This window comes from Somniosus microcephalus, unplaced genomic scaffold, assembly GCF_052327205.1.
Source record: "Somniosus microcephalus isolate GS21.2 unplaced genomic scaffold, FLI_Smic_1.0 unresolved_chr1, whole genome shotgun sequence".
Taxonomy (NCBI): domain Eukaryota; kingdom Metazoa; phylum Chordata; class Chondrichthyes; order Squaliformes; family Somniosidae; genus Somniosus; species Somniosus microcephalus.
This window is the reverse complement of record NW_028225179.1, coordinates 153,340,443-153,368,370: the sequence shown is the minus strand read 5'-3', so window position 1 is coordinate 153,368,370 and position 27,928 is coordinate 153,340,443. Positions and strand designations below refer to the sequence as shown.

General features: G+C 46.9%; 1 protein-coding gene across 1 annotated transcript in view; it reads right to left on the bottom strand.

Annotated features, from left to right (window-relative positions):
* Nucleotides 1-27,928, bottom strand: part of LOC147096268 (tenascin-X-like) — a 442,953-nt gene that overhangs the window by 124,439 nt on the left and 290,586 nt on the right. Inside the window, 4 exon segments of the mRNA XM_085975125.1 lie at nucleotides 1,537-1,815; nucleotides 3,917-4,216; nucleotides 6,815-7,114; nucleotides 8,464-8,763. Coding sequence (XP_085831251.1) covers nucleotides 1,537-1,815; nucleotides 3,917-4,216; nucleotides 6,815-7,114; nucleotides 8,464-8,763 — 1,179 coding nt within the window.

Sequence of the window (27,928 nt, the reverse complement as noted above, 5' to 3'; positions counted from 1 at the left end):
TACAGATCCTGGTGTGTAAGAGAGTTCTACAGATCCTAGGGTGTAAGAGAGTTCTACAGATCCTAGGGTGTAAGAGAGTTCTACAGATCCTGTTGTGTAGAGAGTTCTACAGATCCTGGTGTGTGAGAGAGTTCTACAGATCCTGGTGTGTAAGAGAGTTCTACAGATCCTGGTGTGTGAGAGAGTTCTACAGATCCTGGTGTGTAGAGAGTTCTACAGATCCTGGTGTATAAGAGAGTTCTACAGATCCTGGTGTATAAGAGAGTTCTACAGATCCTGGTGTATAAGAGAGTTCTACAGATCCTGGTGTATAAGAGAGTTCTATAGATCCTGGTGTGTAGAGAGTTCTACAGATCCTAGGGTGTAAGCGAGTTCTACAGATCCTAGGGTGTAAATCTGTACCCGAACTGTAAAATTCATGGGTGATGTTCAGTGCCCAGAATCCCAGGAGACCTTCCCAACTCGCCAACATACTTGAGTTGAACATATTATTCATGCAATGCTTCGAAATGACATGCGGGGAAATGAAAGGAGCAATACTGGACCTTTCTCATAAAAACAAGTAATTCCGACCTGCACACAATAACTCATTGAACCGGCCTCCCCTCCCCCATCATAGCATTCAGCCAATTAATGTGTGTCACCTCAGATAGACAGACAGTGAGAGCAACTGCGCTGAAGAAGAGCCAGATATTTACACTGTGTGTGTAAATAACTGTAGGTACATCACGCACAAGACAATATAGAAAGATTGAGAGACAGAGACACATTCCTTGGCAGGGGTTTTAATCATTGAGGTTCAATAACCCTGCCTATCTGGTTAAATGCTCAAAATGATCCCCAGCAATCATTTTGGACAGCATTTGGTGAAAATGGAAAATCTGACAGAGAGCAAGGGATTTGTCGACATGCCGTTAAAACAGAAGGACTGAGATGGTCATGACCAGGAAACGTAGACAAACTGGCCCACTGTGAGACACTCTTGATGTTGAGGAAGTGTGTTACAGTTCCACACACATGACAAGAGCCTTCAGGAGCAGATCTCCATAGACCTACACAGCCGATGTATACATTTATACACGAGTGATATACATATTGATGGCTCTTTGAAAACGAGCGCCCATGCAGATAGGTTGTGCTCCCAGCCATAGCCAGCTCGGGTGATCTAACAGAAGGTGGTTTTATTTTTAAGGAATGCATGGAGCAGGAAGATGACGACTCGTTTGGTCAGCTCGCATCTCGATCTCAGCGGCAGCTTCACTCATCCAGTAAAGGCTGGTTCAAGGACGGAGGGAGTCTGCGGAACAAGACGAACAATCTACACGGAGAGAGAGAAAAGGCGGGACTATTTTCCCAACTTCTTAAAAGTTGATGATGAAAATAGGAAATAAAAAGCTGCTGTGATTTGCCAAAGTGACGCTCTCAAGGAAAAGTGAGGAAAATATTTCCAAATAATTGGGAGGGGGAAAAAAAAGAGCCGAGAGTGAAGATAAATCACCTGTGAACACAGAAATAATTGAATTAGGTGAAAGCTACCTTGGGTCGTTGCCACAATGGTCAATGGCTTTTTGCGCTGACCCCCGGAGACACTGTAGAGAGAGAACAGGTACTTGGTAGTAGGTCTCAGGCCTGTGATGACTAAATGGCGCCGGTCGCTCGTTACCGTGACGTTCTGCACTGTCTCAGAACCCCGCACTCCGTACTGCACGAGAAAAGAGTCAGGACCCTTCCCCGCTGACCAGAACAGCCGAACTGAATCAGCGGTGATGTTAGAGACCGACAGCCGGCCAGGTTTAATCGCTTGACTCGGTATTCCTGCTGAAGGTAAAAAAAAAAATCAAAAAAAGACAGAATTTTTTTTTTTAAAAAGCAATGCGAGTTGATAAAATTTAAATCGGCTTGATTCCTGTCAAAGGCAAAAGATGTTGTGGGAGGCAGTGGGGGAGATTTCCACCCAAACAGAACACGAGGCCGTAGACAATTCCTCACAGAAACTGGCCCGAGGCCTTTCATTGAGGCACGTAACTAACTTGGCCAGTGGCTGCACACTTTAGCAGACGGAGCCCAGATGTTACTGGTTTTCAGTTTCAGCGGCGAGTTCGAGCAATGCCAGATGGTAACTTGGATTAACCCCAGATTAACCACAGCACCATCAGGCCCACATGTTGTAGAATCTAGTTGTAGGGGCTCAATGGGTTAAACTCTGAGGACAGGGTTCACAGACTAGGTTTGTACTCCTCGACTGTAGAAGATTAAGGGGTAATTGAGGCATTTAAGATGATTAAAGGATTTGACAGGGTAGATAGAGAGAGAAACTGTTTCCTCTGGTGGGGGGAGAGTCCAGAACAAGGGGACGTAACCTTCAAATTAGAGCTAGGCTGTTCAAGGGATGATGTCAGGAAGCACTTCTCCACACAAAGGGTAGTGGAAATCTGGAACTCTCTCCCCCAAAAAGCTGTTGAGGCTGGGGGTCAATTGAAAGTTTTAAAACTGAGATCATGAGATTTTTGTTAGGCAACACTATCAGAGGAGGTGGAACCAAGGCGGGTAAATGGAGTTAAGATACAGAACAGCCATGATCTAATTGAATGGTGCAACAGGCTCGAGGGGCTGAATGGCCTCCTTCCGTTCCTATGAATCACAGAGATTCCATCAGGCCCCGGAATGCCCACTCAGATACCCTCTTGTGGGATCACATGACCCTCCCAGAGCCCTTTGACCCTCAAAGTAAGAACACAAAAATGAGCACGGATGACAAAAGGCCATTCAGATCCCGGGCATCCACAATTCCTCCACATCCACCCACATCGAATATCAGGAAGGGCTTTGATAGGGTGAATGTGGAGAAACTGTCTCCACTTGTGGGTGAGACCAGGACAAGGGGAACATAAATAAAAGAAAGTCACTAAACTGATCAAATAAAGAACTTCTTTGCACGGCGAGTGGTGAGAATGTGGAACTCGCCACCACATGGAGTGGTTGAGGCGGAGAGCGTTGGTGTATTTAAAGGAGAGGGTTGATGAATACATGAGGGAGTAGGGAACAAAGGGATATGGGAAGAGGTAACTAGAGTGGGAGGAGGCTCGTGTGGAGCATAAACACTGGCATGGACCTGTTGGGCCACTACAGCACAGTCTCGGTGCTGTAGTGTATGTAATTCTATGTCAGATCACTGAAGCCCACCCCTCTAGTGCCCTGACCCTCCCACCTTAACGTTCAACTGCATTTTGAACCCCTTCTCCCAGTTCTCAGTTCTTGTGTTGGCTGCCATGGATGCCTATTGATATTGGGACTGCACCAAACAACACCAGAGGACCAGAAGAAACTCGAAACTGTGTGGCAGTATTTTATAATATGGACATTTCTAACTACTTATTACAACAACTTGCATTTATACAGTGCCTTTAATGTAGTAAAGCATCCCAAGGCGCTTCACAGGAGTGATTATCAGACAGAATTTGACACCGAACTACGTAAGGCGATATTAGGGCAGGTGGACCAAAAGCTTGGTCAAAGAGGTAGGTTTTAAGGAGCGTCTTAATGGAAGCGAGGTAGAGAGGCAGAGAGGATTAGGGAGGGAATTCCAGAGCTTAGGACCTAGGCAGCTGAAGGCACGGCCGCCAGTGGTGGAGCGGTGAAAATCGGTGATACACAAGAGGCCAGAATTGGAGGAGCGCCGAGATCTCGAAGGGTTGTAGGGCTGCAGGAGGTTGCAGAGGTAGGGAGGGGGGGCGAGTCCATGGAGGGAATTGAAAACAAGGATTACGCAATTGATTTGAGCGAGTATTTCAGCTCGAGTTGTACCACAGGCCACGCAATCGCCATAGTAACGACAGGGTTGGGATGCTTTAACTACATTAAAGGCGCTTTATATAAACGCCTTGTTGTTGGGTCTCCAGGAAGAAAAAAGTGATACCTTTGGTGGTTATTACAGTGGTCAGTGGCTTAGTGCGCACACCGGCAGAGATCCCATAGACATAGACTGTGTACACGGTGGAAGGCCCCAGCCCTGTGATGATGGACAATCGATGGTCACCGGGTACCGTGAGGTTCTGCACATCCTCAGAACCTCGCGCTCCGTACTGTATCGTAAAGGAGTCAAAAACCTTCTCCGCAATCCAGGAGAGTCGGAAAGAGTCCGCTGTGACGTTAGAGGCCGAAAGACTCTCCAGTTTAATCACTTTACTTGGCTTTACTTTGTCTTTATCTGTGGAAGCTAAAAAAAGGAAAATAGGCATGAAATGTTACCAGTGCACCGGCTGCTGAGAGGCATTTGATGGAGTCCCATTCTATCATCAAGGGCTATATCGTGGCATCGGGATCTCAACCTAAAGAGATAGGGAGGGGCGAGGCCATGGAGGGATCTGAAAACAAGGATTACTCAATTCGTAATAGTCTTTCTTTGCAATTTGAACAAAACCTTGCTGAGAAAGTAGACAGAGTGAGAGTGTTTCTGCTTGTGGGGAAGAGCATAACTAGAGGCCTTCAATATAAGATAGCCACCAAGTAATCAAATAAGGATTCCAGAAGAAACTTCTTTACCCAGAGAGTGGTGAGAATGTGGAACTCGCTACCACAGGGAGTGGTCGAGGCGAATAGCACAGATGCTTAAAAGGGGATGTTAGATAAGCACATGAGGGGAAAAGGAATAGAAAGATATTCTGATAGGACGAGATAAGGAAGGATGGGAGGAGGTTCGAGTGGAGCATAGATGCCGGCATGGACTGGTTGGGACGAATGTTGTAAATTTTTTGTGATGGTTCTCTTGAGAAAACCAGAAAGATTACAGCCAATCACAACCTGTGGACCCTTCTGCTCACAGTCCTTTGGACGAACCAACACTTCACGATTCACAGCTCCGTAGAAACAGAAATAGTAATTGGATTAGAAGCACGGGAAATCTTAAATATTAATAGATAGGTGTGTGTCTGACACATTGGGCCGTATTTTTCGACGCCCAAGCTGTGTACGAGGAGTGTACGCACCCCATAGAGGCCTCGCAAGTGCCGGGTTTAGGCGTGTGAGGCGCATGCGATAAAACCCGGCACTTGCGATCTGTCAAGAATCCTCTTGACAGATCCTCCGCCTGCCCGGGAAAAGGGCCTCCGCGGGTGGAGAGTTCCGCTTTCTGCACAACCTCCGCCCACTGAAAGGCCATGGAATTCCTACGCCTGGTAAAAGCATGTGTAAGGCCAGTTTTTACCAGCATAAGAGTTTAAAATGACATAACAATAAATTTCTTTCAATCATTTAAACATTAAAAAACCAGTGCAATAAGGTAAGGTGATTTTTAGCCCCTTTACAACATTTACATTTATTTTTCAAAAAATAAATTTTTGTTTAAAATATTAATTAAATGGCATTTTAATTAATTTTATATTTGTAATGGTTTTTATTTATTTATTTCAGTGTGTTGGTACATTTTTGCAGTCATCCCCATTCATACTTTTGACAGTTCTGTGCGTATGGACCTGTCACAAGTATGAAGGGGGTTTCCCTTCTTCTATTGGTTGGGCTGGCCCACGTGATCGCAGGGGAGTTTGCGAACCGCATGCGCCCCTGGGATACCTGGGCCTCTGCGCATTTCGAAGAGGAGAGGCCCAAGATCGCAAGCCTCGGGACCTATGGAACCAGCAGGTAAGTTCGTAGATTTTTTTCCGATCGGAGGCATCTGCCCGCAGGAAGCCTCTGATCGGAAATTCAGGGCCAATATATTCCCGTGAGTTCCCTGAATTTCAGGTTTATGATCTACTGATTTATTTCTTGAAATATGTGACTTATGCAAAAGATAGACAATTCGAGTATATATTTATATACATTCTTAAAACCCAACATCTACTAAGATCCATCAATACCTTAAGGGCAAATTACCGTACATTTAAAATTATGTTTATTACAGGAAACTTTTTTTTATCCGGCACCGACGGGACCGACGTGATGCCGGTTCATCAAAAATTCCGGATAACTGAAAGCTATAGTAAAAGATACGGAGAGCTGACAGCTCCATATAAAGCAACAAACCCTGTTGCTTAGCAACAAGTGCAGAAAAATGGCCACAAGTTTCAAGCGTCTCTGTAGCTTAGCAACAGCTGCAGCCACACCCTTGCACAGCAACAGATCGATGAAGGCAAGTACAATATGAAGTAAAACTTACCTGAACCTACTCCTGAATTTTGCCGGTTAACCGAGATGTCAGGTTATTTAGGTGCCGGTAAATCGAAAGTTTCCTGTACATTTATAAAATTTAATTTAAATTTAAGATTATGAAAGGGTTCGATAGGGTAGACGTAGAGAAGATGTTTCTACGTGTAGGGGAGATCAAAACTAGGGGCCATCAATATAAGAGAGTCACTAATAAATCCAATAGGGAAATCAAGAGAAACTTCTCTACCCAGAGAGGGGTCAGAATGTGAAACTCGCTACCACAGGGAGTGGTTGAGGTGAATAGGATAGATGCATTTAAGGGGAAGCTGGATAAACACATGAGGAAGAAAGGAATAGAAGGATATGGTGCTGGGTGAGATGAAGAGGGGAGGGAGGAGGCTCGTGTGGAGCATAAACACCAGCACGGACCAGTTGGGCCGAATGGCCTGTTTCTGTGCTGTAAATAATATATAATTCTATGTAAATGCAGCCATTGATCTACTCAGGTGCCCTAGAGTTGAGTGAGGCGCCCCAGCTCGACTTATCACTCAGGCCTCGCTAAAGACACAGGCCACGCAGTCGCCATAGTAACAAGCAGGGTCTCCAGAAAGAAAAAGGCAATTTTCTGGTTCTTTTAAAAAGGAAAGATCATGAAAGAAAAAAGTGATACCTTTGGTGGTTATTACAGTGGTCAGTGGCTTAGTGCGCACACCGGCAGAAATCCCATAGACATAGACTGTGTACACGGTGGAAGGCCCCAGCCCTGTGATGATGGACAATCGACGGTCACCGGGTACCGTGAGGTTCTGCACAGCCTCAGAACCTCGTGCTCCGTACTGTATCATAAAGGAGTCAAAAACCTTCTCCGCAATCCAGGAGAGTTGGAAAGAGTCCGCTGTGACGTTAGAGGCCGAAAGACTCTCCAATTTAATCACTTTACTTGGCTTTACTTTGTCCTTATCTGTGGAAGCTAAAAAAAGGAAAATAGGCATGAAATGTTACCAGTGCACCGGCTGCTGAGAGGCATTTGATGGAGTCCCATTCTATCATCAAGGGTTATATCGTGGCATCGGGATCTCAACCTAAAGAGATAGGGAGGGGCGAGGCCATGGAGGGATCTGAAAACAAGGATTACTCAATTCGCAATAGTCTTTCTTTGCAATTTGAACAAAATCCTGCCAAGAGAGTAGACAGAGAGAGAGAGAGAGAGAGAGAAAGAGTAGACAGAGAGAGAGAGAGAGAGAGAGAGAGAGTAGACAGAGAGAGAGAGAGAGTAGACACAGAGCGAGCGTAAGATGAGGAAGGATGGGAGGAGGCTCGAGAGGAGTTTGGCCGAATGGCCTGTTTCTATGTTGTAAATTCTATGTAATGGTTCTCTTGAGAAAACCAGAAAGATTACAGCCAATCACAACCTGTGGACCCTTTTGCTCACAGTCCTTTGGACGAACCAACACGTCACGATTCACAGCTCCGTAGAAACAGAAATAGTAATTGGATTAGAAGCATGGGAAATCTTTAATATTAATAGATAGGTGTGTGTCTGACAGATTATATTCCGGTGAGTTCCCTGAATTTCAGGTTTATGATCTACTGATTTATTTCCTGAAATATGTGATTTATGCAAAAGATAGACAATTCGAGTATATATTTATATACATTCTTAAAACCCAACATCGACTAAGATCCACCAATACCTTAAGGGCAAATTACCGTGCATTTAAAATTATGTTTATTACATTTGTTAAAATTTAATTTAAATTTAAGATTATGAAAGGGTTCAATAGGGTAGGTGTAGTAAAGATGTTTCCACGTGTGGGGGAGACCAGAAGTCGGGGGCCATCAATATAAGAAAGTCACTAATAAATCCAATAGGGAATTCAGGCGAAACGTCTTCACCCAGAGAGGGGTGAGAATGTGGAACTCGCTACTACAGGGAGTGGTTGAGGTGAAAAGCACAGATGCATTTAAGGGGAAGCTGGATAAACACATGAGGAAGAAAGGAATAGAAGGATATGGTGCTGGGTGAGATGAAGAGGGGAGGGAGGAGGCTCGTGTGGAACATAAACACCAGCACGGACCAGTTGGGCCGAATGGCCTGTTTCTGTGCTGTAAATAATATGTAATTCTATGTAAATGCAGCCATTGATCTACTCAGGTGCCCTAGAGTTGAGTGAGGCGCCCCAGCTTGACTTATCACTCAGGCCTCGCTAAAGGCACAGGCCACGCAGTCGCCATAGTAACAAGCAGGGTCTCCAGAAAGAAAAAGGCAATTTTCTGGTTCTTTTAAAAAGGAAAGATCATGAAAGAAAAAAGTGATACCTTTGGTGGTTATTACAGTGGTCAGTGGCTTAGTGCGCACACCGGCAGAAATCCCATAGACATAGACTGTGTACACGGTGGAAGGCCCCAGCCCTGTGACGATGGACAATCGACGGTCACCGGGTACCGTGAGGTTCTGCACAGCCTCAGAACCTCGTGCTCCGTACTGTATCATAAAGGAGTCAAAAACCTTCTCCGCAATCCAGGAGAGTCGGAAAGAGTCCGCTGTGACGTTAGAGGCCGAAAGACTCTCCAGTTTAATCACTTTACTTGGCTTTACTTTGTCCTTATCTGTGGAAGCTAAAAAAAGGAAAATAGGCATGAAACGTTACCAGTGCACCGGCTGCTGAGAGGCATTTGATGGAGTCCCATTCTATCATCAAGGGTTATATCGTGGCATCGGGATCTCAACCTAAAAGGAAGAATCAGGCAAGAAAAAGGCTTCTTTTTTTAAGCTTGAGGTCCTTCCTTAGACCAGGGAACCCCTGAGGTCTTTCACTACAGCCTTTAGTTCTGGAGGCCACCCGTTCAATTTCAAAGTTAGATTTCCGGAATCCTGAGTCAATGGCCGGGAATTTTCTTGGAGATGTTTCCGCTCTGCCGTCATAGCTTTGCGTTCGACGTAGATGCATGTGTTTACGGTGAGGTTATAGCGGAGCGGCTCCGTGGAAATTATAGGCCAATAGCTCGCTTCCCTCCCATAGACCCAAGAGTGCCCAGTATGGTAAACTAAGAGAGGGACCCCGATCAACCAACCAAGGCTGGGTCGTAATATTTACTTCCAAATCATGTGAGTTCTCCCATCTCATGTTTCATCCCAAAGCCGTGTTCTGGACACCACGCATTAAATAGAGAAATAAATCTTGTAAACAAGTGAAACCGATAGAGCCATAAAGAAACCCATCAGTGATGTCCAACCCTGGTCCCCTGAACCCTGGCAATCCAACCCTCAAGGCTCAGGCAGGTCAGTCCTCGTTGCGCTAAGATCGTTGGTGTCTCTCAGTTTGTTTGAATTCTGGGCCCTGGAGGTTTAGTAAGGGCGGTTTTTAGCTCTGTTACCTTGCTGGTGGACAAAGAACAACTAGATCTGTTGTTATCAGCAACTTGAGATGCAAGAGGATTAACGAGAGCGGGGCTTTAAACCGCGGTCGTCAAGGCTCCTCATGCACAGCCCACGAGAGGACAGAAGCATGGACAGCCCTGATGGACTTGATACAAATTATAAATGATGAAGGCAGAGAGACTGAAGCATGCTCTTTAGACCTTGTGCTTCCAAGAATCTCCCACTGAAGGAGATTGTTGCATAACTAAAGGGGGGAATTTTCACTTTGGATGATATCAGATCGGACCATCCTTTATTCACCTCCACTGAATTTCATTCCTACTGAAGTTAATGGAAATGGAGATCGGGGGAGGTCTGATCTGATACCACCCTTTTTACAATCCTCGTCCAAAGCCAACAATTATTCCTATAGAGAGTTAAGCTGTATTTGGGGTGAAATAGGTACAACCTGAGCAGGGCAAAGCAGCCCATTACCCGCACTCATCCACGGAGCCCATAACGTGGGGTACAGCCCACAAAATCAATCTTCCCAGCAATAATTTTTGCACCCTTTAGTCAAAATAAAGTAGAGCAAGGAAGGAATAGCTTAAGATACGGCCAGCGAATCCTAGGATTGTCCACAGGTCACTCGGCCGCCAGGAGGCTATAATATTGACAGAGGTGGTAAGTCAGTCTTAACCTGGGAGAGAATCCAGGGGAAAGGTTGGGCTGCTCGGTCACGTTCCACGAAATGGAGAATTAACTCGCAGCTTCAAAATGCATCAAAAACAATCTTCAGAAACTGTTCCGCTGCGTGCGATTCTCGCAGAGGGATGTGAAGGTCGGAGACATATTTATACAGGAGTTATTATAATAATTATATATAATGGCAACATATTCCTGCAAACTGTCACACAGGGAGATTAGTAGGGTTGGCACCAATCCTCCAGGAGGTTCCAGGATTTGAAGATTAATCTCACTGCTATGAGCAACATAGGGGGCATTAAAGAAAATTGTGTGTGATATTTTTCCTTTTTCTTTTAACATTTATTAGTTATAAAGATATTGAAGATGGGTTGAAAAGGGCTGTTGGACTGACAGCCAATCGGGTAATGAAGAGCATGTCTACTTTCCAATTGGCCGCAGGAAGGTGAGGCATCACGAGTCGGGCGACCAATGGCGGGAGAGTATGGGGTGTGGTGGGGGATGGGGTGGTCATGTGATAACACCTCCAGGAATACAACCGACCACGTCCTCAGAACCCTGAGCTCCGTACCACAGAACGAAGGAGTCAAAGACCTTCTCCGTGCTCCAGGACAGTCTGAGGGAGTCCGTCGTCATATTAGAGACGGAGAGGCTGGCCAGTTTGGTCACTCCGCTCAGTTTGATTTTGACTTGGTCTGTTGAAGCTAAAAGCAAAATAGCTGTGAGGATTTACAACTGAGCGCTGGCCAGCCATGGAACACACAGAGGTACATATTGAAAAGCATAAGCCAAGCAAGTACGGTGCTGAATCTCCAGTTAAGTCATGCTCTGGCAAGGGAAAGGCCTTATGGTCTTCTATTCAATAAGAGAACTCGGAATCCAACACTGCATATTCTCTGGAGCTTAAAGAAAGAGAGGTGATCTCATCGAAACGTATAAAATTCTTAGATGGCTTGATAGGGTAGATGCTGAGAGGTTGTTTCCCCCTGGCTGGAGAGTCTAGAACTAGGGGTCATTGTCTCAGAATAAGGGGTCGGCCATTTAGGACTGAGATGCGGAGGAATTTCTTCACTCACAGGGTGGTGACTCTTTGGAAATCTCTGCCCCAGAGGGCTGTGGATGCTGAATTATTGAGTATATTCAAGACTGACATTGATAGGTATTTGGGCACTAAGGGAATCAATGGATATGGGGATAGTGTGTGAAAGTGGAGTTGAGGTAGAAGATCAGCCATTGACTGGCGGAGCAGGCTCGAGGAGCCATATGGTCTACTCTTGCTCCTATTTCTTATGTTCGAACCCAGGTGTAACCAACTCACAAACTCAAAGGGGGTCCAGAAATGTGATCTTAGAATTGATATTAACCCCGAGGCTGGTGGGATTCCTAATCCAGGACACTCTTGTGGGATACCCCTAACTCCTAGGAGTTCCCATTATTGATTGGAAATTGTACATTCACAATTGTTACAAAGCTTGATTGAAATTACAGAACCTAAACGAAGTATTGTTTTCTTGCTGGGTCCAAACGAATTTTTTTTAAAATAACAAGACTGAACAATTGGTTGACTTCACCATGGAAACAAACCCAAATTGTTCAGATGGAGGTTTTCCTCATTTCCCATCCCGCCCCACTTTGTCCGTATCCCAACTATACCCAAGAACTCGGCCGATAGCTCCTTCAACTGATTGCCAGAAACCGTGTAACACTAACCAGGAAAAAACGCCTCTTTCCTGGTTTCCCTCCCTCCCTCTAACAAGATTCCTGGTCACCAAATAGCACCTCCCGAAACTGACTGACATCCGGAAATTAGGCAGGGAGGAGAGGGGCTAACCCTACCGCCCACACCCCCTCCCATCACACAATGGGGCTGGAACACTTTCCAACATCGTAAATTGTGTATCCAGAGACATCATTATTGTTTTGGCAAAGACGACACTTCTCCGCACTGCTTAAGGGATTCTTCAGATTCCATAAGTAACACTGACAGACCCCAGACCACAATGTAACAGGCTCTGATCCCCCTCAGTGACACTGACAGACCCCAGACCACAATGTAACAGTCTCTGATCCCCCTCAGTAACACTGACAGACCCCAGACCACAATGTAACAGTCTCTGATCCGCCTCAGTAACACTGACAGACCCCAGACCACAATGTAACAGTCTCTGATCCCCCTCAGTGACACTGACAGACCCCAGACCACAATGTAACAGTCTCCGATCCCCCTCAGTGAGACTGACAGACCCCAGACCACAATGTAAGAGTCTCTGATCCCCCTCAGTGACACTGACAGACCCCAGACCACAATGTAACAGTCTCTGATCCCCCTCAGTAACACTGACAGACCCCAGACCACAATGTAACAGTCTCTGATCCCCCTCAATAACACTGACAGACCCCAGACCACAATGTAACAGTCTCTGATCCCCCTCAGTGACACTGACAGACCCCAGACCACAATGTAACAGTCTCTGATCCCCCTCAGTGAGATTAACAGATCCCAGACCACAATGTAACAGTCTCTGATCCCCCTCAGTGACACTGACAGACCCCAGACCACAATGTAACAGTCTCTGATCCCCCTCAGTAACATTGACAGACCCCAGACCACAATGTAACAGTCTCTGATCCCCCTCAGTGACAATGACAGACCCAGACCACAATGTAACAGTCTCTGATCCCACTCAGTAACACTGACAGACCCCAGACCACAATGTAACAGTCTCTGATCCCCCTCAGTAACACTGACAGACCCCTGACCACAATGTAACAGTCTCTGATCCCCCTCAGTAACACGGACAGAACCCAGACCACAATGTAACAGTCTCTGATCTCCCTCAGTAACACTGACAGACCCAGACCACAATGTAACAGTCTCTGATCCCCCTCAGTGACACTGACAGACCCCAGACCACAATGTAACAGTCTCTGATCCCCCTCAGTAACACTGACAGACCCCAGACCACAATGTAACAGTCTCTGATCCCCCTCAGTAACACTGACAGACCCCAGACCACAATGTAACAGTCTCTGATCCGCCTCAGTAACACTGACAGACCCCTGACCACAATGTAACAGTCTCTGATCCCCCTCAGTAACACTGACAGACCCCAGACCACAATGTAACAGTCTCTGATCCCCCTCAGTAACACTGACAGACCTCAGACCACAATGTAACAGTCTCTGATCCGCCTCAGTGACACTGACAGACCCCAGACCAGAATGTAACAGTCTCTGATCCCCCTCAGTAACACTGACAGACCCCAGACCACAATGTAACAGTCTCTGATCACCCTCAGTAACACTGATAGACCCCAGACCACAATGTAACAGTCTCTGATCCCCCTCAGTAACACTGACAGAACCCAGGCCACAATGTAACAGTCTCTGATCCCCCTCAGTAACACTGACAGAACCCAGACCACAATGTAACAGTCTCTGATCTGCCTCAGTGACACTGACAGACCCCAGACCACAATGTAACAGTCTCTGATCCCCCTCAGTAACACTGATAGACCCCAGACCACAATGTAACAGTCTCTGATCCCCCTCAGTAACACTGACAGAACCCAGACCACAATGTAACAGTCTCTGATCCGCCTCAGTGACACTGACAGACCCCAGACCACAATGTAACAGTCTCTGATCCCCCTCAGTAACACGGACAGACCCCAGACCACAATGTAACAGTCTCTGATCCCCCTCAGTAACACTGACAGACCCCAGACCACAATGTAACAGGCTCTGATCCCCCTCAGTGACACTGACAGACCCCAGACCACAATGTAACAGTCTCTGATCCCCCTCAGTAACACTGACAGACCCCAGACCACAATGTAACAGGCTCTGATCCCCCTCAGTGACACTGACAGACCCCAGACCACAATGTAACAGTCTCTGATCCCCCTCAGTGACACTGACAGACCCCAGACCACAATGTAACAGTCTCTGATCCCCCTCAGTGACACTGACAGACCCCAGACCACAATGTAACAGTCTCTGATCCCCCTCAGTAACACTGACAGAACCCAGACCACAATGTAACAGTCTCTGATCCGCCTCAGTGACACTGACAGACCCCAGACCACAATGTAACAGTCTCTGATCCCCCTCAGTAACACGGACAGACCCCAGACCACAATGTAACAGTCTCTGATCCCCCTCAGTAACACTGACAGACCCCAGACCACAATGTAACAGTCTCTGATCCCCCTCAGTGACACTGACAGACCCCAGACCACAATGTAACAGTCTCTGATCCGCCTCAGTAACACTGACAGACCCCAGACCACAATGTAACAGTCTCTGATCCCCCTCAGTGACACTGACAGACCCCAGACCACAATGTAACAGTCTCCGATCCCCCTCAGTGAGACTGACAGACCCCAGACCACAATGTAAGAGTCTCTGATCCCCCTCAGTGACACTGACAGACCCCAGACCACAATGTAACAGTCTCTGATCCCCCTCAGTAACACTGACAGACCCCAGACCACAATGTAACAGTCTCTGATCCCCCTCAATAACACTGACAGACCCCAGACCACAATGTAACAGTCTCTGATCCCCCTCAGTGACACTGACAGACCCCAGACCACAATGTAACAGTCTCTGATCCCCCTCAGTGAGATTAACAGATCCCAGACCACAATGTAACAGTCTCTGATCCCCCTCAGTGACACTGACAGACCCCAGACCACAATGTAACAGTCTCTGATCCCCCTCAGTAACATTGACAGACCCCAGACCACAATGTAACAGTCTCTGATCCCCCTCAGTGACAATGACAGACCCAGACCACAATGTAACAGTCTCTGATCCCACTCAGTAACACTGACAGACCCCAGACCACAATGTAACAGTCTCTGATCCCCCTCAGTAACACTGACAGACCCCTGACCACAATGTAACAGTCTCTGATCCCCCTCAGTAACACGGACAGAACCCAGACCACAATGTAACAGTCTCTGATCTCCCTCAGTAACACTGACAGACCCAGACCACAATGTAACAGTCTCTGATCCCCCTCAGTGACACTGACAGACCCCAGACCACAATGTAACAGTCTCTGATCCCCCTCAGTAACACTGACAGACCCCAGACCACAATGTAACAGTCTCTGATCCCCCTCAGTAACACTGACAGACCCCAGACCACAATGTAACAGTCTCTGATCCGCCTCAGTAACACTGACAGACCCCTGACCACAATGTAACAGTCTCTGATCCCCCTCAGTAACACTGACAGACCCCAGACCACAATGTAACAGTCTCTGATCCCCCTCAGTAACACTGACAGACCTCAGACCACAATGTAACAGTCTCTGATCCGCCTCAGTGACACTGACAGACCCCAGACCAGAATGTAACAGTCTCTGATCCCCCTCAGTAACACTGACAGACCCCAGACCACAATGTAACAGTCTCTGATCACCCTCAGTAACACTGATAGACCCCAGACCACAATGTAACAGTCTCTGATCCCCCTCAGTAACACTGACAGAACCCAGGCCACAATGTAACAGTCTCTGATCCCCCTCAGTAACACTGACAGAACCCAGACCACAATGTAACAGTCTCTGATCTGCCTCAGTGACACTGACAGACCCCAGACCACAATGTAACAGTCTCTGATCCCCCTCAGTAACACTGATAGACCCCAGACCACAATGTAACAGTCTCTGATCCCCCTCAGTAACACTGACAGAACCCAGACCACAATGTAACAGTCTCTGATCCGCCTCAGTGACACTGACAGACCCCAGACCACAATGTAACAGTCTCTGATCCCCCTCAGTAACACGGACAGACCCCAGACCACAATGTAACAGTCTCTGATCCCCCTCAGTAACACTGACAGACCCCAGACCACAATGTAACAGGCTCTGATCCCCCTCAGTGACACTGACAGACCCCAGACCACAATGTAACAGTCTCTGATCCCCCTCAGTAACACTGACAGACCCCAGACCACAATGTAACAGGCTCTGATCCCCCTCAGTGACACTGACAGACCCCAGACCACAATGTAACAGTCTCTGATCCCCCTCAGTGACACTGACAGACCCCAGACCACAATGTAACAGTCTCTGATCCCCCTCAGTGACACTGACAGACCCCAGACCACAATGTAACAGTCTCTGGTCCCCCTCAGTGACACTGACAGACCCCAGACCACAATGTAACAGACTCTGATCCCACTCAGTAACACTGACAGACCCCAGACCAAAATGTAACAGTCTCCGATCCGCCTCAGTAACACTGACAGACCCCAGACTACAATGTAACAGTCTCTGATCCCCCTCAGTGACACTGACAGACCCCAGACCACAATGTAACAGACTCTGATCCCCCTCAGTGACACTGACAGACCCCAGACCACAATGTAACAGTCTCTGATCCCCCTCAGTGACACTGACAGACCCCAGACCACAATGTAACAGTCTCTGATCCCCCTCAGTGACACTGACAGACCCCAGACCACAATGTAACAGTCTCTGATCCCCCTCAGTGACACTGACAGACCCCAGACCACAATGTAACTGTAGTTTATGTACCTTTAAGAGAGAATTACTTTTACAGCTCCTGTATACTGTAGTACCAGCAGTGACCACACCTGTATATAAGCTTTGAGCATGCCTCTGTACCCCCAGTCTTGAGACTACCCTACTCCAGTAAACACCTGTTGATTGTTAAGTTACAGCATCCGTGTAGTTATTGAAAAACATCATACTCTCAGAATCACGGATCTAACAGTGGCGACGAGTGTCGATTCGAATTGCAAGTCTGCATTTCCCTTCGAGGTTTCGCTCCGGGAGGGCGGTGGAAGAAAGTCGAGGCCAGAAACACGGGCGTCGACCACGAGCAACCGCCCAGTCATCCGGCAGAGAGTGAACATCGCAGGGGAGGCTGTGGAGAGCCGGGCTTGGTTCCCCAGCCACGACGATCAGCAACAGATTGACAACAGGTCCAGCGCAGACCCTTCCCGGACAACGGCAGCTGTAGCCGACCGACGGCAGAGAAAAAGCCGAGCAGCGTCGACGGGGTAAGAAAAATGGTGAAGCACACAGGGCGCAGCCGGGGGTTGAAAACCGAGTGGCGTCGAGGAAAAACAAAACAGAGAGAGAGAGAGGGTAAAGCAGCAGCCGGGTTCAGGACCAAGCGGCGGAAACGGGAAAGGCGCACGGAAAAAAAAAAAAAAATGCGCAGAGCACAGCCAGGGCTCAAGGGCTGAACAGTGTCCGCAGGGAGAAGAAGGGAGAGCGCGGGAGACGCCATTGAGCCGCAGAGAAGAAGGAAGAGTGCGGGAGATGCCATTTTTTGAAGCCGCAGCGGAGAAGAAGGACGAGCACAGGAAGAAATGAAAGCGCGGGAGACGCCATTTTGTGCCAGCGGAGAAGGAGGGAGAGCGCGGGAGACGCCATTTTTGACAGTTAAATCACACCCAGGGATGCCGAAGAGTGGCAGTATCTCTACGTTCGACAATGAAGTCGAAGATTGGGCGACATATGTGGAACGTATTGAGGTGTACTGCAGGGCGAATGAAGTGCCAGATGCTAGGAAAGCACTGGTTTTGTTAAATTCCATGGGTGCAAAAGCTTATGGGTTACTGTGAAACCTAATAACCCCAGAGAAGCCCGTGAATAAGAATTTCGAAAGCATAGTAGAAATCCAACAGGACCACTTAAACCCCACACCGCTGCTGATAGCAGAAAGATTTAAGTTCCATAAAAGGAACCAACATAAAGACGAAACCAATGCTGAGTACTTAACGGAACTGCGCAAGCTATCGAAACACTGCCAGTTTGGAGTGGGACTAGCAGATACGTTAAGGGACAAGTTTGTGTGTGGGCTTCAAAGTGAAGGAACCCAGAAATGGCTTCTATCAGAAAAGGATCTTATGCTGGACAAGGCTTTCAGCATGGCAGTATCACACGAAGCAGCCACAAGGGGCGCTGCAGAGATACAACGGAGACCGCAAGAATATGGCACCAATGAAATGTCCTATGGAATAGGGAAGTGTTATCGCTGCGGCAGAACAACACACGACCAGAAGGATTGTTGGTTCAAGGACCAAGTGTGCAGACAGTGTGGAAAAGCAGGACAAATAGCAAGAGTCTGCAGGTCTGGGAAGAAAACCAACAGCAAGAAATCTCCACAGGAGAAGTACAAAAAGGTACATAAGGTGATGGACAGTAGTTCAGACGAACAGAAAAGTGATACAGACTCCGGAAGCAAGGAGCTGGGTTGTCTGAAACTACATAAGGTAACCAAAATGGAGGATCACCAGACTATCTGGGTTACACTCAAGATAGACGGAGTCCAAGTGAAAAGGGAATTGGACACAGGATCAGCCCTAACAGTCATAAACCAAAGGTGTGCAGGTTAGGATGATTGGCTATGATAAATTGACCCTTAGTGTTAGGGGGATTAAATACGTGGGGTTACGGGGATCGGGTGGGATATGTGTCGGTGCAGGCTCGATGGGCCGAAATGGCCTCTATCTGCACTGTGGGGTTTCTGTGATTTCTGTGACTACAAGCGGCTATTTTCACATATACCCTTGAAAGCTACAGAGATTGTCTTGAAGATGTACACAGGGCAAAAAGTCTACCCCAAAGGAAAAATAAGGGTGAAAGTGATATACAAAGGCCAGGAAATACCTAAAATGGACTTATATGTATTGCCAGATGGAGGACCACCACTACTAGGACGTGAATGGATCCAGAAGATACAATTAGATTGGCATTCCATACAGACACTGAAGGCTGAGGCCAAAAAGGATGACGAAGTCACACCTGGACGACTGTCAAAAATGCTAACTGACGCAAAAGAAGTGTTCCAGGAGGGACTTGGAACACTAAAAGGCATAACAGCAACGATTAAAATAGAGGAAAATGCAAGCCCAAAATTTCTTAAGGCCAGACCAGTGCCTTATGCGATCCGACCAGCCGTCGAAGCAGAGCTGGAAGGGTTGGAACGTGCAGGAGTACTGTCCAAAGTAGACTGGAGCGAGTGGGCTACACCCATCGTTCCTGTAATGAAGAGGTCGTTGAGTAATACGCCTGGGGAACCAAAGAAGGTCCGCATCTGTGGGGATTTTAAGGTGACAGTGAACCCAGTCCTTCACACGGTACAGTATCCGCTTCCACGAATTGAGGATATTTTCGCCTCGCTATCTGGAGGTAAACGCTTCACCAAAATTGATCTAGCCCAGGCGTACTTGCAAATGGAGGTAGAAGAAGCCTCGAAACAATACCTCACGATCAACACTCATAAAGGTCTCTACCAATACAACCGGCTGGTGTTCGGGGTAGCATCGGCTCCGGCTATTTGGCAAAGGGCGATGGATCAAGTCCTGCGAGGGATTCCGGGGACCCAGTGTTATTTGGATGACATCCTGGTCACAGGCGAAAATGACAGTGATCACCTCACCAACTTGGAGAAGGTGCTCACTAGATTAAAGGAATATGGGCTATGAGCTAATTGCCACAAGTGCGAGTTTTTCCAGAGGCAGATCTCGTATTGTGGCCACGTTATCGATGAAGAGGGGTTACATAAGTCACCTGAAAAGATTGAGGCAGTAGTCAAGGCTCCAGCACCGGAAAATGTGTCACAACTGAGGTCGTTCCTCGGGCTGGTGGACTACTACCATAAGTTCTTACCAAATTTGTCCACGGTATTACACCCACTGAACACCCTACTGCAAACAGGGGTACCATGGAAGTGGAATGACGAACGTAAATGAGCTTTCCAGAAGTGCAAAGAATTGATCACATCAAAAGAGATGTTGGCCCATTTCAACCCAGCACTACCAATTCATTTGGCATGTGATGCATCACCCGATGGTATTGGAGCGGTGCTGTCGCACAAATTCCCAGACGGGTTGGAGAGGCCAGTAGCCTTTGCGTCTCGGTCACTAACCTCAGCCGAGCACAACTATGCCCAGATTGACAGGGAGGCCCTCAGCCTAGTATGGGGAGTAAAAAAATTCAACCATTATCTGCATGGGCAGAAGTTCACCTTGCTGACTGACCACCAACCATTTGTCTCCATCTTTATTCCAAAGAAGGGCGTTCCGGTGATGACTGCACAACGGTTACAAAGATGGTCCCTGTTTCTAGGGGTGAATCAATATGAAATAGAATATAAAGGCAGGAAACAGCATGGGAACGCTGATGGGCTATCACGCCTGCCACTGCCTACTGTGGAGGAAGCACCAGCAGTGGACCCTATCGAGATATTTTATTCGTCAATAATTGAACGATTGCCAGTAACTAACGCGGATATAGAGAAGGAGACCCGCAATGATCCGACGCTGTCTCGGGTATATGATTTGACGGTGAGGGGATGGCCAACACATGGCGACTCACTGTTGCCAGCATTCTCATCCAGAAGAGAACAGCTGTCAGTATGCCAGGGGACAGTGATGTGTGGATCCAGAATGGTAATTCCACCCAAGTTAAGGGAGAGAGTCCTAAATGAGCTTCATGAAGGTCATCTGGGAGGGGTGAAAATGAAAAGCCTTGCTAGGGCTTATGTGTGGTGGCTGGGAATCGATCAACAAATCGAGGACCTAACCAAGAGCTGCTCAGGATGTCAGAAGGTCCAAAATGCACCACTACATGCCCCTCTACACCCATGGGAGTGGCCCTCCTCTCCATGGCAACGGGTGCATATTGATTTTGCTGGTCCATTCATGGACTCAATGTTCTTAATAGCAGTGGATGCTCACTCGAAATGGCCTGAGGTGATAAAAATGTCCTCAACCACTACAGAGAAAACGATTGCAGTCCTACGGACCATATTTGCCAGGAACGGCTTGCCAGAGCAGATTTGCTCTGATAATGGACCACAGTTTGTGTCCGAAGAGTTTCGGAAATTTATGAGAAGGAATGGGGTAAGGCATTACACATCCGCCTCGTATCATCCAGCCACAAATGGATTGGCTGAGAGGTTCGTACAAACCTTTAAAAAGGTGATAAAGGCCATGTGCAACGATGAAATTCCACTACAGCATAAGGTGGACAATTTCTTATTAGCCTACAGAAATGCGACACATGCAGTTACCAACCAGACCCCGGCCATGATGTTCTTTAACCAAAGGTTGAGATCTCGTCTGGATTTGCTCAGACCAAATGTGCGAAGAAATGTTGAGGATAAACAATTCCAGCACATCAATGAGAAGCCGACAAGGAGCTTCAATATAGGACAACCAGTCTTGGCCCGTGACTACCGAACAGAGAAATGGCAACCCGGAATGATATGCACAAGGCAGGGGCCATTAATGTACACAGTGGATGTCGGGGAGAACATTGTGAGACGCCACGTCGATCAGATCTTAGCGTCACAGGAACGAGTCAACCCCATGTCTCGCGTACCTGGGGATGAACCCGACATACCGGTAGCATCTACCTCAGAACCAGTAGCAGTGGAAACCGATGAACTAACCGACGAAAAGGGGCCAGAATTGCCTCCGCACCAAGAACAAGAACCGCAGGAAAGGCGCTATCCCGAAATGATCAGGAAGCCGCCCCAAAGACTGAATCTATAAATGGACGATTGTTGTTTAATGTGCATGTTAAAGTGTTAATTGTTATTTGAATATTATGGGTACTGCTAATCTAAAAGGGGAGGAATTGTAGTGTATGTACCTTTAAGAGAGAACTACTTTTACAGCTCCTGTATACTGTAGTACCGGCAGTGACCACACCTGTATATAAGCTTTGAGCATGCCTCTGTACCCCCAGCCTTGAGACTACCCTACTCCAGTAAATACCTGTTGATTGTTAAGTTACAGCATCCGTGTAGTTATTGAAAAACATCATACTCTCAGAATCACGGATCTAACAGTAACAGTCTGTGATCCCCCTCAGTGACACTGACAGACCCCAGACCACAATGTAACAGTCTCTGATCCCCCTCAGTAACACTGACTGTTACATTGTTATAGTATCACATCGTTAAATGGAACTACTTTGGTATGCAACTACTTTGGTATGGTGTAGTTATATTGCTATGTGGCACACTGTGCACGGGCAGTGCACAGTGCAGCGTCGGACATCTTGTATCACTCCGCACCATGCGGCAGCACAGAAACAAAGCAGAAATACAGCTAGTAAAAGCAGTAACTAAAATGAGCTATAAGTGCCTGTATTATTTATAGTAAAAGAACACAAGGAGACACAACATGGTGGCAGCAGTATAAGTGAGTAAAAAATTGTGCTATACGAACTACGAATAAGAGGAAAAGTGATTTTATGAGCTGATTGTGAGTGCCGATGTCTGCGGTGATTTGAGAGTGAATCGTACGGGAAACTAAAATGACGACTGTGCAAATGCAACCACCTAGAGCCTAAATCCAATCACCATATACACAGATACAAATTCCAGAGTCTAAGACAGGAACCCGGTGAAACAGCTGACAATTTCCTAACAAGGCTAAGAAATGAAGCCAGCAAGTGTAAATTTAAGGAAATGGAAGAAAAGCTTGTGGACCAGCTAATATGGGGGTCAGCGCATGTAGAGGTACAAAAAGCCCTGATAGGAAAAGAAAAGCTCGGAATAACAGAGGCTGTAGATACTGCGAGAGCTCATGAAGCCATGAAGCAGCAAATGAAAACGCTGATTTCTCAAACGGCTGACATGCGGACGGCTTCTGAGACGGACAACAGAGTGGATGCAGTGAGAGAAAAGTACAACACACAAAGACATGCACATGACAACGGGGGAAACATGTGCAGAAATTGTGGAAGACCGCACGATTACACAGACAAGAGGAAATGTCCAACATATGGAACAAGCTGCAATGCATGTGGCAAACTAAACCACTGGGAAAAGAGGTGTAGAACGAAGAAAGAAGGAACATACATCAAAAACAAAGGCGGACAGCAGAACCAGAGAAAGAAACACAATATCCATGCCATGGATGAGCAGGATGATGATGATGATCACGACAATGCACTAAACGTCGAAACCATAAAGATACAGCTTCACGAGATGTCCAGAGCGGAAAATACTCCGAGGAGAGAATTGCACACCATCATCCAAATCAAAAAAAAGATCAAAGGTCGGCCCAAAACCATCAGCTTAAAGTTGAAGCTGGACACAGGGGCTCAGAGCAACATTCTCCCATTGAGACTGTACCAGCAGATCTTTCCCGAAAACATGAGAGAAGATGGCTACCCGAAAAATGGTTGTTTAAAGGCAAGTAATGTCACGCTGACAGCATACGGGGGGAGTGAGATTAAACAACTCGGAATAACCTTTATCAAAGGGACACATAAAAGAAAGAACATCAACTGCATGTTCTATGTCACCGACACTGAGGGGCCAGCGATCCTGGGATTAAACAGCTGCGAGAAGTTGAGATTGATCTCAGTGCATCACGAGCTGACGGAAACGCCACTGAAGATAGACAGCAACATCCCACTGGAGAACCGCCCACAAATCAAGAGTAAAAAAGACTTGATAGACATGTATCCAGAATGTTTCGATGATACAGTGGGATGTTTCAGAGATTTCCAATACCACATCACCATCGATCCAGAGGTAAAGCCTGTTATCCATGCTCCACGAAAAGTACCCATCGAGCTGAAGACAAAGCTTGAAAGAGAGCTAAAGGAGATGGAAGAAAAGGGAGTGATCGTAAAGGTCACTGAACCCACAGACTGGGTAAACTCAATTGTGGTACGAGAAAAGCCAAACGGGCGTCTCAGAATATGTTTGGACCCCAAAGATCTAAACCAGGCGATAAGGAGGGACCACTATCCCACCCCAACACTAGAGGAGATTACGCCATCACTGGCAGGAGCCAAGGTTTTCTCAAAACTAGATGCCAGAAATGGATATTGGAACGTGAAGTTGGATGAGGAATCAACAACACTGACAACATTCAACACGCCATTTGGGCGTTACAAATTCCTGCGGCTACCATTCGGGCTAAAGGTCAGTCAAGATATCTTTCAACAGAAAATAGACGAGACATACAGAGGCTGTGAAGGAGCTATAGCAATAGCTGATGATATTCAGATCTATGGAGCAGATGAAAGAGACCATGACATGCACCTACATGAGGCCATGGAGAGTACCAGGAAGGCTGGCATCAAGTTAAATGCAGATAAGTGCATAGTTAAAGTCAAGGAATGCCAATTCTTTGGTATGATTTATACACCAGAGGGAGTCAAGCCAAATCCAGAGAAGATTGCGGCGATTGCTGAAATGAAACCACCCAAAGACAAGAAAGAGCTGAGGAGTTACCTCGGCTTGGTCCAATACATGAGTTCTTTCATCCCACACATGTCGGAACATACAACAAATCTCAGAGAGCTATTGAAAGAAGATGCCGAATACCAGTGGTCTGAATCACACAAAAAGAATTTCAAACAACTTAAAGAACTGTTGTGCAAAGAAACAAGTCTGTCATATTATGACAAGAAAACCAGTCACTCTGCAAGTAGACGCTTCTACCAGAGGACTAGGGGCAGCTCTGGTGCAGGAAGGAAAGCCGATAGCTTTCGCATCAAAGGCCTTGACGTCAGCCGAGACGAGATACGCCAACATAGAAAGAGAACTATTAGCAGTAGTGTACGGATGCGAGAAATTCCATACATACCTATATGGCAGGCGATTTACAATAGAGAGTGACCATCGTCCACTAGAACAGATCTATAAGAAGAATCTGTGCAAAGCACCTGCAAGACTGCAAAGACTACTTCTAAGGATCCAAAGCTATGACTTCACGCTTAAATATAAGCCAGGAAAGGAAATGGTGCTAGCAGATGCGTTGTCTCGATTGTCACCATATGAGAAACACAAGGTGGCGGGCCTAACAGTAAAAAATCCACCACCTAGTGAATGTTACCCCTACAAAGCTCAGTCAAATCAGAGATGAGACTAGCAAAGATGAGGAGTTGCAATTACTCACACAACAAGTAATACAGGGGTGGCCGGAGAGAATCCAGCAGGTACAGGCGACAATTCGTCAATACTGGACGATTAAAGACGATATTGCAGTAGAAGACGGTATTCTCCTTGCTGGATCGAGGATCATCATGCCAAAGATGATGCAGACACAACTTCTCCATCTCACACATGAAGGCCACATGGGAATGGGGAAATGCAAGCTGAGAGCCAGATCAGCTGTATACTGGATAGGCATGTACAAAAATATCAGACAGATGGTCTCTGCATGTGGTATATGCCAGAAATACAGAAATGCACAACAGAAAGAGGAGATGATACCTAGTGAAATACCGTCAAGACCATGGCACACTGTTGGGGCAGATCTCTTCATGTGCAATCAAGAATGGTATCTCATAGTGGCAGATTACTATTCCAAGTTTCCTTTTGTGAGAAGGATGAAAGACTTGAGAGCCACAACTACCACCAGGATTGCAAAGAGCTTGTTTGCTGAACAAGGAATCCCAGAAAAGGTAATCTGTGACAATGGAACCCAGTTCACATCGAGTGAATTCAGAGCTCTGGCAGAAAAGTATGGGTTCAAAATAGTAACCTCATCCCCACATTTCCCAAGGGGGCACGGGTTCATCGAAAGACAGATCCAGACTGTCAAGAGAACTCTCATCAAAAGTAGTGAGATGGGGGAAGACCAAGAGCTTGCCCTCCTATCACTCAGATCAACACCACTGAAATCAGACATGAAATCACCTGTGGAATTGCTGAATGGGAGGAAGTTTAAGACTACACTACCAGCAAAAATACATCCTCCCCAGGACCAGGAGGACTTCAGACAAAAGCTGGCAGAAGCACAAATCGTAGGAAGCAAACATTACGATAAACATGCAAAGACGCTACCAGAATTGCTGAATGGACAATCAGTGCGTGTGCAAGACCCGGTGTTGAAAACCTGGAATCCAGCCAAGGTCATTGGAAAAGCTGATACTCCAAGATCCTACTTCGTAGAGACTGAACCTGGTAACCAATACAGACGGAACAGACTCCACATCAGACCTTCACCTGAACTGGATAAGCAGCAGACAACATCAGCAACATCGACAACACCAGCTACCACAAGCAGCACAACACAAGAAACAAGCACTACAAATCAAACAACCACGAGCATGCACACTCCAACTCCAAAGGCGACAGCAACAACAACAACGAGAGCGGAACACACCAAAACACCGCAGAGAGGAGTGGTCACCACCAAATCCACAAGATGGAGGGACAACATCCAACCACCTGAGCGATATCGCGAATAAAAAAAAACTCACGATTCTTTGTAGTTGATAATAGTATAGATATAAAGTTTTTTGAGAAAGAGGGATCTTACATTGTTATAGTATCACATCGTTAAATGGAACTACTTTGGTATGCAACTACTTTGGTATGGTGTAGTTATATTGCTATGTGGCACACTGTGCACGGGCAGTGCACAGTGCAGCGTCGGACATCTTGTATCACTCCGCACCATGCGGCAGCACAGAAACAAAGCAGAAATACAGCTAGTAAAAGCAGTAACTAAAATGAGCTAAAAGTGTCTATTATTTATAGTAAAAGAACACAAGGAGACACAACACTGACAGACCCCAGACCACAATGTAACAGTCTCTGATCCCCCTCAGTGACACTGACAGACCCCAGACCACAATGTAACAGTCTCTGATCCCCCTCAGTGACACTGACAGACCCCAGACCACAATGTAACAGTCTCTGATCCCCCTCAGTGACACTGACAGACCCCAGACCACAATGTAACAGTCTCTAATCCCCCTCAGTAACACTGACAGACCCCAGACCACAATGTAACAGACTCCACCTCAGTAACACTGATAGACCCCAGACCACAATGTAACAGTCTCTGATCCCCCTCAGTGACACTGACAGACCCCAGACCACAATGTAACAGTCTCTGATCCCCCTCAGTGACACTGACAGACAGATAGATAGAGTTCTTTGCAGCCGAGAGCGAGAGTCCCGAAGGCTGTGTTGCCTGCCCAGTGCCAGGGTTAAGGACATCTCCTCTGGGCTGGAGAGAAACTTGGAGTGGGAGGGGGAGGATCCAGTTGTCGTGGTCCATGTTGGTACCAACGACATAGATAGGACAAGGAAGGAGGTTCTGCTGAGGGAGTTTGAGCAGCTAGGGGCCAAATTAAAAAGCAGAACCACAAGGGTAATAATCTCTGGATTATTACCTGAGCCACGAGCGAATTTGGCTAGGACAAATAAAATTAGAGAGTTAAATGCGTGGCTCAAAGACTGGTGTGGGAGAAATGGGTTTTGCTTCCTGGGACACTGGCACCAGTACTGGGGCAGGAGGGAGCTGTTCCGTTGGGACGGGCTTCACTTGGCCAGTGCTGGGACTAGAGTCCTGGCGGATCATATAAGTAGGGCTGTAGAGAGGGCTTTAAACTTGTTGTGTATGTAACCTGTTCCACCTTAAGAGAGCTTAAGCCTGTTCCACCTTAAGAGATGTACTACTTTCTCAGGCTGCTGTAGACGTAATACCGGGGGTGAACACACCGGTATATAAGCACTGTGCAGTAATCTTGTATTCAGAATAGTCCCTACCTCCAACCAGTAAAGACCTGTTTTTGATTGTTATTAATTAGTCTGTGTCTTAATTAACTAGATAACTCACAGATTTAACACTGGCGACGAGTCTGATTCGGACCCTGCGGCAGTCACTCCACGGCAGCTTCGTCCACAGCCAGGATGTTGCAGAGAGGTTTCCACCCTCTCCACCCCACTGGAAGAC